At 38.0% G+C, this 14547-nt stretch overlaps 1 protein-coding gene across 6 annotated transcripts in view; it reads right to left on the reverse strand.

The window, feature by feature from the left end:
• Nucleotides 1-823: 823 nt before the first annotated feature.
• Nucleotides 824-14547, reverse strand: part of MIER1 (MIER1 transcriptional regulator) — a 59901-nt gene continuing 46177 nt past the window's right edge. For all 6 annotated transcript variants that reach the window (XM_081087622.1, XM_081087624.1, XM_081087623.1 and 3 more), the window contains 3 exons: nt 10452-10579; nt 5154-5293; nt 824-2621 (listed from right to left, as the gene is read on the reverse strand). In XM_081087622.1, the coding sequence (XP_080943748.1) occupies nt 2317-2621; nt 5154-5293; nt 10452-10579 (573 nt within the window). In that variant the 3' untranslated portion in view covers nt 824-2316. The remainder of the gene's footprint in view (nt 2622-5153; nt 5294-10451; nt 10580-14547) is intronic.

A 14547-nucleotide genomic window follows, 5' to 3' on the forward strand; every position in this document is an offset into this window, starting at 1 on the left:
GTGCTTTGCTGGAGGTCAGAGAGACTAAGTAGCTATTAACAAAGGCTTCTTTTCCCAATGCAATTTGTCAGGAGTTCAAGAGTTATGAAATACAGTAAATATTAAGCAAATTAGATTCATGATATTACTACAAATTTCATAGTGCAATGACTTATAACTAAGCACTGTGTGAAATGCCTATATAAACACAAAATTAAATATTCCTTTATGAAGAGCTGAGCATTATGTATTATAATAGTGGAATGTCTTTCATTAGGCATACTTTAAAAAGAAAGATGAAGAAAAGATTTCCTAACATGTATACATGTGCTGTATTCAAGAACTTCACAAACCTGCAAACAAAATGCATCTTTTATGAAAGTTGAAAATGGTATCTCAAATATTACAACTTAAAAAGTACATTACTATTTGTTCGAAACGTTTCTATAGTCTTTGACAAGGAGCTAGGATACTTTGGATTCATTTGAATAAAATCTGATTTAGAAAATGGATTGTGACCATATGTTAAAGCTGCCATTCTGGATAAATTAATGTTCTAGGCAAAACAAAAACAAAACAAAATTCATGCTTCTCAACACTTCCACCCAAAACTTGGATTTACTGGGATTATGTATGTAACAGTGGATGCACATTATATGAAGTCAGTCAAGTGTTGTCGAGTGGCTTTTAACACTGTTTGGGGCAGGGGGGACTTGTTCACACTGGTGGAGGGAAGCAGTCTGAACATATGTTAATAGTAATACTTCATGGAGTAAGGCCTAAAGCATAATATCTCAGTGCAAACCTCTACTCAATTGCATTGGACAGTTGAGCCATTAAAAACAAGATCACAGAAGATTTATTTAAAAAGACATCAGCTCTTGAACTGATGGCTAGAAATGAATTGGTAGAAGCATTTGGGGTATGCGTATGTGATAAAAACAATAGGTGACAATCTTTTATAAAAGTTTGGATATAGGTTGGTCTATCAGCTGTATAAAACTACATTTTTTCAACAAGAATTTTGCACTAAAAATAAAATGGCACTCTTGCAAGGCTATGCAAATGGATGATCCTATTTGTAATCACAGAACAATAGTTACTGTATAACTTATCTTCATTTTGGAAATATACTATCGAATCTGAAAAACTAGATTATAACTGGAAAAGTCCAAAAACTTTTCTAACTTCACTTTTTCCTCTTAAAAATCAATATTGCTGCCTGCCAATCCTTTGTGTCGTGTCAATTATCTAAATATCACTTGACCTTTTCCCCAGTTCATTTAATGCAAAAATGGGAAATTTCATAATGCATATAAAAATAACTGAACAGGATTCGGGTCAGCATGATACATTTAAGCATTTAAGCCAACATTAAATGTTTGTCTTGCTTCAAAAATAATTTTGAAAATTATAGCAAATACAAACAAACTATGCAATCCAAGTATCATGCTTAATTTCAGAATTCTCACACTATTTGTCCATAAGTAAAAAATTGAAAAAAATTTTCACAATCCTTCATGAATGCTTTTACCACCTGTATAAGAAACATGACTTAGTTACTACACAAAACACTTAAAAATTCATTAGAAAAACCATAGCAAAATAAAATGAAAGCTGACAGACTCAGAATATCAATTCCTCTCATAAAAGTTTACCAACTGTACAAGTTAAGAAAATTATACAAGCTTTTGTATTAAGAAAAGACAGCTCAGTCAAGACATATGTACTGTAAAAATCTTTCAAAGGCTACAAAGAATCTGGAAAAATACAGAATGTATTTCTTAAGCCCAGATAAGAATATGGAAAGACATCATTGATGTCAACAATTTTACATATACAAACCTGACTTGGTTTATTTTTAAACTTCTATATATAAAAAAATCATGCTAGCATAACTTTCAGGATTCATAAGGGTTTCCTTAATAACGATACTCAACTTGTATATAGAGAAAAATGTCTGAAAGATTTCAATAAACTAAAAAAATTTGGTGTTAAGCAGGAAAATTTTTTCTTCTCTGCCATAAAAATTAAGCAAAAAGTACTTTGTAGTAAAACTTTAGGATTAATACATCCAATGAAAAGGTACAGATGTATCTTTAGTTCAAATTTACTAAACTATTTGTTATATTCTTAAAAGGGTCTTTATAGTTTTAAAATAAAAATTCTGCAAAAGGCAGAATTATGAAATCATATTTACTAAAATTAGGACTCAATTCAGTTTTCAAATTTTAACCAATTACTTCAAGGAAATCAAGTTTTTAAGGTAACCCATCAACCCTGAAAATTTTAATCACACCAGGATTTACTCCAAAGAAAGTAAAATAAGTTTAAAATTCAGTCATCTGTGTTTTCAAGTTCTTCAAATTTTCCATGTGAGATTGTTTCTTGGAAAAATTCAGAAGAACCTGGACTTTCTTTTCCATTGCTGTTTACCCTTCGCCTTTTGGCAGGTCTCTCACTTTTTTCATCAATATGGGCAAGTTTTGGGTCAGTGGTAAGATTATCTGTTTCATAACCATTACTATCCATATCTGCATGAAGTGGTTTCTTATTTCCACCTGTTGGTCCATTAACGTGTAACCCTTCAACTTTTACTTCTTCTTTGTTTAATAATTCACCTGGTCCATTAGATGACACCCCTAAGTTGGAAGAAACAAACTGCTAATATTAAACTGTTATAAGATTGCTTTTCATAAGGAAGTGAGGTATTAGATCTGTGTATGGTCTGAATTTGGACTATATTTATTTGCCTAGTAGTGGTGTGACCTTAGACAAGTTATTTATATTCTCTGAACATCAGTTTTATCATATATACAATGAGGATACCTTATGATAGCCTACCTTACCCAGTTGTTGTGAAGATTAAATAAGTAAGTATAAAGAATTAAGAACAGAATTTGGCATATATTAAGAGCAGGTAGATATTATGTGACAAAATAAGCATTGGGTCCAGTAGTCAAAAAAAGCTGAATTTTAAGCAAAGATATGCATAAATTATTCAGATTTAACAAACAGCTATACCTTTCTAAAACCATGTAAAATATTATATTCTTTCTTTAGAAGCTTGAGCTTTATACTGCCACATAAAACTACAATGATGTGACTTTTTAATTCTTAATGTAAATCTATGGATATTACTGTACTTTAAGGGTAAAGAGGAAAATATTATCTAAATTAATTTAAGTAATCTATCATGTTGAAAATTAATGCTTTCATTGTCTAGGCATACACTTGAAAATGCTAAAAGTAAATAAATTCCTCCATAATAGGTGAGAAAAGAACACAATTATTCTAATGAAAGCAAGTAATAGTAAAGGTCATGTTCAATTTATCTGCAATAGGAAGTAGAAATTGTGGGAATACTTAATGTAAAAATATAAAATGTGTCACTAAAGATAGTTAAAATTTAATTAAAATATTCACTATAAAGGATAAGACTCAAATATTACATTTTGGTCAAAGTAAATATCCTATTTTCCTCAACTCATAAGTATACCCAATCATGAATCACAGGATTATGTATCATGATTTTGTTGTAGTAAGCTGAAAGAGTTGGTGACACTGTGATTAGGTCAAAAATAACCGTAAGGTTTCAAGAGACTGATAAAGTCCCTTACAAATAAATAAAACTGGGTTAGAAAGTTCCTTCTTTTCCTTGAAAAACCTGAGAAACTTGAGTTTTAGGTACTCAACGTGAATAGCTTCTGGGCTACTGAGTAATTTACAGGTAAATCATGAAACTCTCCTACTCGACCTGCATGTTCTCATTAAATGCTTAAAAAAGAACAAGAAAAGGAAATTATTTATTTGGTATTATGAGCAAGTAGGAAAAGACAATCGTAGTACCAACTGAGTTTCTACTTCTAGTTCCAAGGTCAGAATTTCAGCTTTTTATTGTATTTCAAGGTGGATGTGCTAGCATTAGATGTCAAGTCAATGAAACTTTTTGGGCCAGGAAATTGGTGGTTGGGCCCTACTTTTTGTTGGCTTGGCTTGCTCTTAGAAGGGAAGTAGTGAGGAAATAGAGAGGGATAATCAAATAAGCAAAGTGAAGTATATTCACTACAGTAGTGCCAGGGTCAGACCAAAGGTCAGAACATGGGTCAAATTTTTCTCAGCATCTCTCTTCTAGTTTCTGTCATGGGTTTAGCTAGCTCTGCACTGGCCCCCCCTAAGGCTGCTACATCAGAATGTAAGTGGGCAGAACTTATAATGTACCCGTTTCTTTCTAAAGAGGAGTGAGGGACTTATTACTTTCTGCATGGCTACTGTCTTACTTAGGAAGAAGATCATTTTTTTTAAAAAAAATGTTTTATTGAATTTTTTACAGAGAAGAAGGGAGAGGGGTAGAGAGTTAGAAACATCAATGAGAGAGATCCATCAGCTGCCTCCTGCACGCCCCCCAGTAGGGATGTGCCCGCAACCAAGGTACATGCCCCCGACCAGAATCGAACCTGGGACCCTTGAGTCCGCAGGTCGACGCTCTATCCACTGAGCCAAACTGGTTCGGCAGGAAGATCATTTTTATTAAATTAGAAGTCAAATAGTTCTCTGACTAGGTGTTAATGATCAGCACAATGATCTTTGGTCCACTGTATATTTTAAACAGGAACATTACCTGAACCTCAATCATATTGGTATGCCTTCTGCTTCCTTTTTTCATGGAAATAGAAATAGAAATGTTTCTCTTTGATCTTTTCCTAGCCTTCAAAGTTATTATGCTATCAAAGAGAAAAATATTCAAGATGGTGTCTTTGTTATCTCTTTTTATCAGTATGTTATAAGCTCTCAAAATATTTAAAAAATATGTGTATTTCTGATGTGAAATGGCTGGGGTTTTGGTCTAAAAATTAACAAGAATATTTATATTCAGACATCCTAACTGGATAAGAAAAGAGATGCTACTCAAAAAGAATAAATTTCTTAAAAGAAATGGTCACTGTTGACAGTATAGTTTATTAAACTTACTTTTTAGTGATATCAATGGGAGGTCTTTCCAATTAACTTGTATTCTGTGTATTGTTAGTATGTACGTATGTATGGTGATATCATGTATGTTTCATCTGATATTTACAATTATTAATTTAACTTCTGCACTGAAGTTTAATAGAAACCAAAACTGAACATTCCAGGCTACAGAAAGAAACAGAAGTGTTTCTTTGGTTGCTTACCATTTTGATTACTATTGCTTATAGTGCCATCTTCTTTCTCAGACTGGCTGTTACTACTGTTTGAGGCAGTTGGGGGAGGGGATGGTGCTCGACTGGAGGCAGCACTTTCACTTTCATCCAGGAGACGATCCATGTAATCCCTTAAAATTAAATAAGATCAAAAAGTAATTATTTTCTTATATTACAAAAGCTGAAAAGTAAATGATGTTAAATTGAGAAGGCTCTATTTACAAATATATCCTAATTTTCACTTACTACTACATTCATTCTAGTGCCTTATCTATCACACCAGGATCTGAACATGTAGATGGAAAGCTTCTTTTGGTTACATGTTTGTAGGAAAAATGTGTGAGAGCCTTAAACTAGCTAATTTTAGAGACCTATAGGCAGCTTTAAAACTTTTAAAATTGTAGGCAAGTACTCAGAGTGGTCCAACTAAAACCAGAGGATCTAAAAGTGAAGAGATAGGGATAATGTCAACCAGAAGGAGAACAGAAGGATTTCTGAGCAACATTGGAATTTTAAAGCCCCTGAAGTCTATTTGATGACTATGGCAAACATCTCAAAGACAAATTAGGTCCTAACAATGAGTCACCTTCCTAAATCTTCCTGGATACCTTCTATATTACCTTTCTGCTAGATATGAGCTATAAGCTCACTAAATTTCTGGGCTTATCTACTGGCTTTACCTGCCACTATGTCATTAAATGCGAGTTCACTTCTTGTCTAAGTCATTCCTGAATGTTACGGCATGGAAGATAGTTGTGTATATGACATTGGTTTGGGTTAGACCCGGGCTCACTATCTCTCTGAGGTAGAGTGCTCTTATCTGTCAAAGGCATATAATCATACATGACCTATCTACCATATAGAGTTATTGTATAAGACACATATAGGAAAAGTCTGCCAACACCAGCACTGGAAAAACTCCCTGAAGGCAGGGACTTTAGTCTGTTTTACCAGTGCACTTTTGGTGCCTAAGTTGTGCATGGCACAGGTAGAAGCTTAATAAAAACAAAAATACATATTTTAAAATTCCCTCAGAATAAGTATACTGGAAATATTCAGTCAAATGTTTTAGAATTTTGTGAGCAGGACAAAGAATGTGGATAAAAATGTGGATAAGAAAACAGTGGGATGGCTCAAAGTCTATGTTAAAAGTCCATAAAAAGACAACCAACTATAGCTATAATCTCAAACTTCATGATCACATTGTCCCTTGGGTTATGGGATATAATAAATATAAGGATGTGGTACTTGAGTTCAAGAAGCTTCCAACAATCTGAGGTACAAAATTAACACATATCAAAGAAACATACAAGATAACAAGCTAATCAATTTAACATTCTAGGCCTATTTACCTCATCTATAAATGAAAGGAGTTAAATTTAATGGTCTTTATTACCTTTCAGCTTCATGCCATTTATCTTAACTTTGTTACAATTATGTAACAAAGCTGAAGCACAGAGAAACAGAAATGAGCATGATGAATGCTAAAGGGAATTCAGAAGCTAAGGCTAATAGGAATAGAAGATGCATGATGGGGAATTGCTGTAAATAAATTTGGTGTGGTGGGAATGGATAATGGAGGGTGCTAAAAGCCAAGCAAAGGAAACTAGAATTGACTAGATATCAAAGTTACTTTAAATTTCTGAATACATCAATGACATTGTGAAAGAATTATTATTATTATTTCTTAATGATTAATGGCATCCAGAATGCTTAAGGAAGAGGAGTCAGGTAGACCACCCAGGAGAGTGGAATAGCATTCAGATAACCAAAGTTGGCTGAGTTAATTTTTACTTTTTTTCTTTTTAATATATTTTTATTAGAGCCCAGTGCATGAATTCGTGCACCAATGGGGTCCCTTGGCCTGGCCTACGGGATTGGGCTGAAACCAGCTCTCCGACATCCCCCAAGGGGTCCCAGATTGCAAGAGGGCGCAGGCAAGGCTGAGGGACCCCACTGGTGCACGATCGGTACTGGGGAGGGATGTGGGAGGTTGGCCAATCAAGGAGGGACCATGGGAAGGCTCCAGGGCGTGTCCAGCCTGTCTCACTCAGTCTCAATCGGCCAGACTCTAACAGCAAGCTAACCTATCTGTTGGAGCATCTGCTCCCTGGTGGTCAGTGCACATCATAGTGACTGGTTGACCGTCTGCCCCCTGGTGGTCTGTGCATGTCATAGTGAGCAGTTGAGTGGCCTTAGCATATCATTAGTATATTATTCTTTGATTGTTTGAACGAACGACCGGATGACTGGACACTTAGCATATTAGGCTTTTATTATATAGAATTGGTTTCGGAGAGGAAGAGAGAGAATCATTGATAGGCTGCCTCCTGCACGCCCTCTACTGGGGATGGAGCCCACAACTTGGGCATGTGCCCTTGACCAGAATCGAACTTGGGACCCTTTAGTCCACAGGCCGACGCTCTATCCACTGAGCCAAACCAGCCAGGGCAATTTTTACTTAAAAAGAAAAAAAAAAAAGATTAAATGCAAGGTGGTTATAGCCAAATCTCCAATTTGCATATAGCTACCAATTCTTCCAGGTAGTGAAGAAAGAATCTGTATTAGAATTTTTCAAAGGCTATTTATAGGCAAAGAATGTAGCTCGTTCTGGTGAACAAATGCCAGATAACAATGCAACAGAAAAATGAACAAATAACTTTCAGGAAAATGTACTCTATGATTCTGACTAAAAATAAAGATGAAAAATGCAATTTTGGCTAAAGGCATTAACTTAATGTTGTGTGCAACTACTACTAAAAAGCAAACTGGAAAAATAAGTTTGGAAGCAAACTGGAAAAATATATCCATGCTTACAGAAAACCACAATTTCTCCCCATCTGGAAAATAATGCACAGTCTGGTTTAAAATTACAGTTCGGCTAAAAAAAAAAAAAACTTTATGAAAGATCCAAAGGGAACATAATCAAAGACTACAAAACAGTATCTTGCCTAGTGGGGCAAGCACATTTGTTCACTTCATACCATTACACCAGAGGACCACTGTTAACTCTTGAAGCCTGAGAAAGAGAAAATGTGGGATTACCCTTAACTGTGGCTATTCCACCTACAGAATAAGTTAACCTTAACAGGAAACAAGGTTACAGACATAGGTATCTTCAAAATGTTTACAGAAGCTACGGAGAAATTATTAGAGAAACTAAAATGTTTGGCAGCACATCCCTACCTAACCTGTGAAGCCCGACAACAAAGAGGACCAACAAAGCCAGCCCACAGCACCTCCCTTGGTGATGCTCTCTGGAAAAGAAAACTGGATGAACCATGGGTCTGACCCAACATGGCAATTCTTATGTTCTTATGCTGATCATGACAGACTGCCTGTAGTTCATGTGTAAATATTATTTCTGAAATGGGTATAAAAAAAAAATGAAATGTTACTACTGCTTAAACCTATAGAATAGCTTGAAAATTGTGACTAAAATGGTACATTCTGTAAATTAGACAGCTATATCTAGTTCTACATCATTATGTCTCAACAATACCAATTCATTATATAATCCAGAAAAAATTTATAAATGTATAACATTAGACAATTAGACAAAATCTGGAATACTATTATGAAATTCCACTCTAGCTATCAGGAGCTTTAATGAGGGATGAGGCACAGAGTCCAATGTACCCATGATTTGCAAGGGCAATCATAACCATTTATTTGCTTTTAGATGATTTTGCTTTTGACTTTAGAGTGTTTGATCCTCCAGCAAAATGACCAGCAGAGAGACCTATAAGTAAACATCACTCAGAAATAGTCTAGCCAACAAATTTCTAAAGCACAAATATGTATACAAGCACATCTTTCAAAGGCAGTTATTTGGCCAGCTTAAGAACTTTACTAGTGAACACTGACCAAATGAAGTCACATTTTACGTTATTCTTATTCCATACACATTAGGGAATAATCAGGTATAGTATGATCAAGTTAAGTCCACTGTAACAATTCATTAACATTTTAGAGCAACTCATGTGAGAGGATAGGTTCTATATTCTATGTCAGCCATTTTCAACTAGTGTGCCACAAAAATTTTAAAACATGTAATACCTAACTATTGATAGTCAGGGCATTGACCTCTTTTCCCTTAGATTGTCAAATTAAAAAATGACAACAGCCAACACAACAATAGCCATTGGTATGAATGAATCAAAATTATACCTAATTATTTTGTCAGATCAGCAAAAATTTCAGTAATCTATATATACATAAAAGCCAATCAACCAGAACGACCGGTCGCTATGACATGCACTGTGGCCGCCCTCCCCCCGGCCAGCCCGGCCCCCAATCGGCCCCCTTCACCCTGCTGATAAGGGGGCAGGGCCGGCTAGCCAACCGCCCACGGTCCCTCCCACCTGCCTGCCCGATTGGCCCCCATCGGAGCTGGCCGGCCAGACCCCACCGGTGCACAAATTTGTGCACCAGGCCTCTAGTTAGTTGATATGTGCCATGAGATGAAAAAGGTTGAATGTCGCTGCTCTATGCACTTAAATAACAAATTACTAGTGGCAATGGGGACAGTGCTTCATTCCAGAGCTAGACTAACTGAGGGCTAAGAGAATTTGGTGCACGGGGACTAGACTAGACATATAAGGCATTTTGCATAGAGTTTTGGTTACCTGGATCAAAAATAGATTAGACAAAAAATATATTAATTTCCCTTCCTCTTTAAAGTGCTTCTATTAGGCATATGACCCTGTGTTTTTTAGAAAAGATAAGTCTTTTCTATTCTTACTGCTCTCACAGAGTTATTACATTAAAACTATAAATGCTTATACTGAATGAAATAGAATTAAATAAAAACATGCTTTCACAGCTGTTCTGATCCACTTACTTTAAGGAATCCTACTGAAACATACACTCTAACATTTGCTTTGATATATTTGTTAGCTCAAATAATATGAACTGTAGTTTGCAATGTTTTCTAAGACACTGAAAAGTCCAAATGTCCTATAGATATGTCAATAATGGATAAATTGTAACTAAAGTATTATTAAACAATTACAATTTCCTCAAGAAAACTTTAGAAAAGCTTAGTGAAACTCTGGCTAAGTAGCTCAGTTGGTTAGAGCATCGTCCTGATATGCCAAGGTTTCGGGTTCAATTCCCAGGCAGGGGCATATACAAGAATCAACCAATGAATGCAAAAATAAACAACAAATTGATGTTTCTCTCTCTCTCTCAAGTTAATAAATTAAAAAGAAACACACAAGTCCCACCCCAACAAAGCAAATAGAAAAGCTTAGTAAAAACACATGACACGAAAGAAAAGACACTCACGTTACACCAGGATGAAGATTGTATTTCTTTTTTCCAAATCGTGTTTGCTGAGCAAAGAAATCATAACGTTCAGATTTTTTCCACATATAATAGAATGCTACACATTCACCAACTGATCTTGTTCGAACCTGTAAGAAACAAATATATGTTTTACAGTGATCCAGAGTCAATTATTTTACAAAAAGGCTGAGAATAGTCCGCAGTGAGTGAAAAGCTATTATAATGCTAATGCTTTGTTTACTAAGTTACTCCTGTGATTACTGTGCTGTACCTATCTGTGTAATTGAATGGGTTCACTTCACAAATGTTCACCTATGAGATGACAAATGATGTTGACAAAATTATGTTTTGCTACTTGGCTTGGAGAGCTGGAAGGGTTGAAAATGAAAAAAAGGTACCTGCATGAGTACTTGGAATACAAGATAATATTACTTTAACCCACACATTTCTATGTTGAAGGAGGTATCTCATAGGATTGATTGCACCCTAAGGTCAATTTGATTATTTACTTATTTCATTACCTGACATACATTTTTCTTTCTTCCCCTCTGCTTGCATTTTACAACTTTGGCCTATGTTCCTTGAAGGCTGAAAGCTATTAGGTCTCAAAAAAAAAATCTTTCAAGCTCTTTTTGCCTCCTTTAGAATCTTATTTCTCAATAGATACAAGCCAAGTCAATTGCACTTTTTTTTAAAAAATATATATTTTATTGATTTTTTTAGAGAGCAAGGGAGAGGGATGGAGAGTTAGAAACATCGATGAGAGAGAAACATCAATCAGCTGCCTCCTACACACCCCCTACTGGGGATGTGCCCACAACCAAGGTACATGCCCTTGACCGGAATCGAACTTGGGACCCTTCAGTCCGTAGGCCGATGCTCTTTCCACTGAGCCAAACCGGTTAGGGCTCAATTGTACTTTTGAGAGTAAAAATTGAAGATACTTTGGGGCATGTAAATTTAACATTATGAAAAATCTTCAATAAAATAAACCTGCATAATAGAACTTACGATTAAGATCAAACTTCAATTCCAGGTGTAAAAACAAAGTCTTAATGTTTTCACTGGACCAAAATTCTCCCTCTTAACACGTTAAGAGCCCAACCTGTTTTGTCTTCCGGACAGAAAGAATAGTGTCAGTCACCAGTGACTGACAGGGCGCTTAATGTGTTAAAGAATACTGTCTTCCCTCCATTGACTCGAACAACTAGTATCTACACTAATAAAAGAGAAACATGGTAACTGGCGTACGACCGCTACCCTTTTTATTGGCTAATCAGCGAGATATGCAAATTAACTGTCAGCCAAGATGGCGGCCGGCAGCCAGGCAGCTTGAATCTAACATGAGGCTTGCTTGCTTCAGTGACAGAGGAAACCAACGTTCCCCACCTGCGGCTGCAGGCCTCTGAGCCTGCAGTTTGAAACATTGTAACAGATACCGGGGACTTCAGCCAGCAGATTCGCAACATTGTATGCAAAGGCCAGAAACCTACTTTTAGCCTAGGCCTAAGAGCTGGAGCCAAGCCTCAAGCTAAAGCTGGCCCAGAATAAAAAAAAAAAGGAAAAAAGGAGCAGTTGGGAGCTTCAGTCACCCCCAGCCTGAAAACAGCTCTCAGCTCCTCACCCAGACTGGCCAGGCACCCCAGTGGGGACGCCCTACCCTGAATGGTGTGTGACCAGCTGCAAACAGCCATCATCCCCTCACCCAGGCTGGCCAGGCACCCCACTGGGGACCCCCACCCTGATCCAGGACACCCTTCAGGGCAAACCAGCCGGCACCCACCCATGCACCAGGCCTCTACCCTATATAGTAAAAGGGTAATATGCCTCCCAGCACCGGGATCAGCGTGACAGGGGGCAGCGCCCAAACCCCCTGATCACCCTGCGGCTCTGTGTGTGACAGGGGGCGGGGCCACAACCTCCCTATCCATCCTGCTCTGTTCGTGACAGGGGAAGGCGCCCCAACCCCCTGATCAGCCCTGCTCTGTGCCTGATAGGGGGGAGCTCCCCAAACCCCGCCCCCCCATGGGCCCTGCTCTGTGTGTGACGGGTAGAGCCATAACCTCCCCATCGGCCCTGCCCTGAGTGTGAGAGTGGCGGCGCCCCAATCCCCTGATCGGCCCTGCTCTGTGGGTGATAGAGGGTGGTGCCCCAACCCCCTGATGGGCCCTGCTCTGTGTGTGACAGGGGGCGGTGCCCCTACTCTGTGCGTGACAGGGGGCAGCGCCCCAACCCCCTGATTGGCCCTGCTCTGTGCGTGACAGGGTACAGAGCCCCAATCCCCCTGATGGGCCCTGCTCTGTGAGTGACAGGGGGCAGTGCCCCAACCCCCTGATTGGCCCTGCTCTGTGCATGACACAGGGTGGCGCTGCAACCTCCCCATCGACCCTGCCTTGAGTGTGACGGGACCGTGCCCCAACCCCCCAATCGGCCCTGCTCTGAGCCCGACCAGGGGCTGCACCTAGGGATTGGGCCTGTCCTCTGCCACCCGGGAGCAGGCCTAAGCCAGCAGGTCCTTATCTCCCAAGGGGTCCCACACTGCAAGAGGGCACAGGCCGGGCTGAGGGACACCCCTCCCCCCCGAGTGCACAAATTTTTGTGCACCGTGCCTCCAGTATTAGGTATAAAGCAGCTGACTTCTGTTAACAGTGAAATATCACCATCCCAAATGTTTATAAACAAATCCAGGTTTAGAGTCAATATTACGTTAAGGCATTTTTGGATAGTGGTTTCAAATCACCTAATAATTTTTTATTCCTTAAAAAAAAAAAGGGGGGGGGGATTCCTAGGGGTATGTTGTTGCTTCTAGTTATACCAGCCTATCATTCCAGGAGTCTCTTCTATAGGTAATCCAACATGGTTTGATCAAAAGTGTTTAAATTCAAGATTCAAGCAGGAATGCTAGAAAACTATTATCCAAAATGTCCCTTCAAACATGAAACTGCATTTTTTTTTACATTCAGAACCATATATGACCAGTCATTAGCATAATGCATTCCTTTCATAGTGTTATTCACTATATTGGAGGTCAAAGATTTGGATACAACATTAAGGAGTATAGATACATTTTCTAAAACAATGCTAAGACTCAAAATTTTTCTATTAGTTATGTCTGATGTTGTATACCAAGATGCAAGATAATCAAGAGCAAAATTAAGAAAAAGGAACCAATAGGATTTGTAAGCAATATTTTATTTATGAAACATAAAATACTGTTAAATATGTGTTAAAACAAATCAAGCGGACACCATCCAATCACATCCAGAGGAATATAAGGAGGACGTGGTCACAGACTATTTAGAGCCCAAGACTTAAGCCCAGATACTTTTAACTTCATCCTAGTAAGCCACCACACAAGATTTAGCTACTATCTTCAAGGAAACATGTAAAGCCAAGTTCTTTTGTCACTTATATTTGCTAAAAGTGTAATATTTTTAAGCCTGGAAATTACGTAATTTCCTACATTTAAACTCTCAGAGTTTAATTTTTGCCTGTCCCAATTCCCCACAGGAACAGAACATTTCCCCAGTCTATATAATTATGTAATTACTATTAAAAATCTTACCCGATTTCAGCTGCAAGAGAGTTAAACCTAAAAATAAATCTGCAAGTAATAGTGAAGTTCTTTTGGGTATACACTGACACTGTATGATTGATATTACCAATATGGAATGATGATCATCCTATCTAATAAAAGAGAAACATGGTAATTGGCATACGACCGCTACCCTTCCCATTGGCTAATCAGCGAGATATGCAAATTAACTGCCAGCCAAGATGGCGGCCAGCAGCCAGGCAGCTTGAAACTAACATGAGGCTTGCTTGCTTCAGTGACGGAGGACTCCAACGTTCCCCGCCTGCCGCTGCAGGCCTCTGAGCTGCAGTTTAAAAAACATTGTAACAAATATAGAAGCTAAACAAAACCCCAGAAACCAGCTTTAGTCTGCCGGGCTTCAGCCAGCAGGATCGCAACATTGTAAACAAAGGCCAGAAACCTACTTTCAGCAGCGGAGGCCTAAGAGCTGGAGCCAAGCCTCAAAGCTAAAGCTGGCCCAGAATAAAAAAAAAAAAAGAAAAAAAGGAGCGGTTGGGAGCT

Source organism: Myotis nattereri (assembly GCF_964212035.1).
Source record: "Myotis nattereri genome assembly, chromosome: 3".
In the NCBI taxonomy this organism is placed as follows: domain Eukaryota; kingdom Metazoa; phylum Chordata; class Mammalia; order Chiroptera; family Vespertilionidae; genus Myotis; species Myotis nattereri.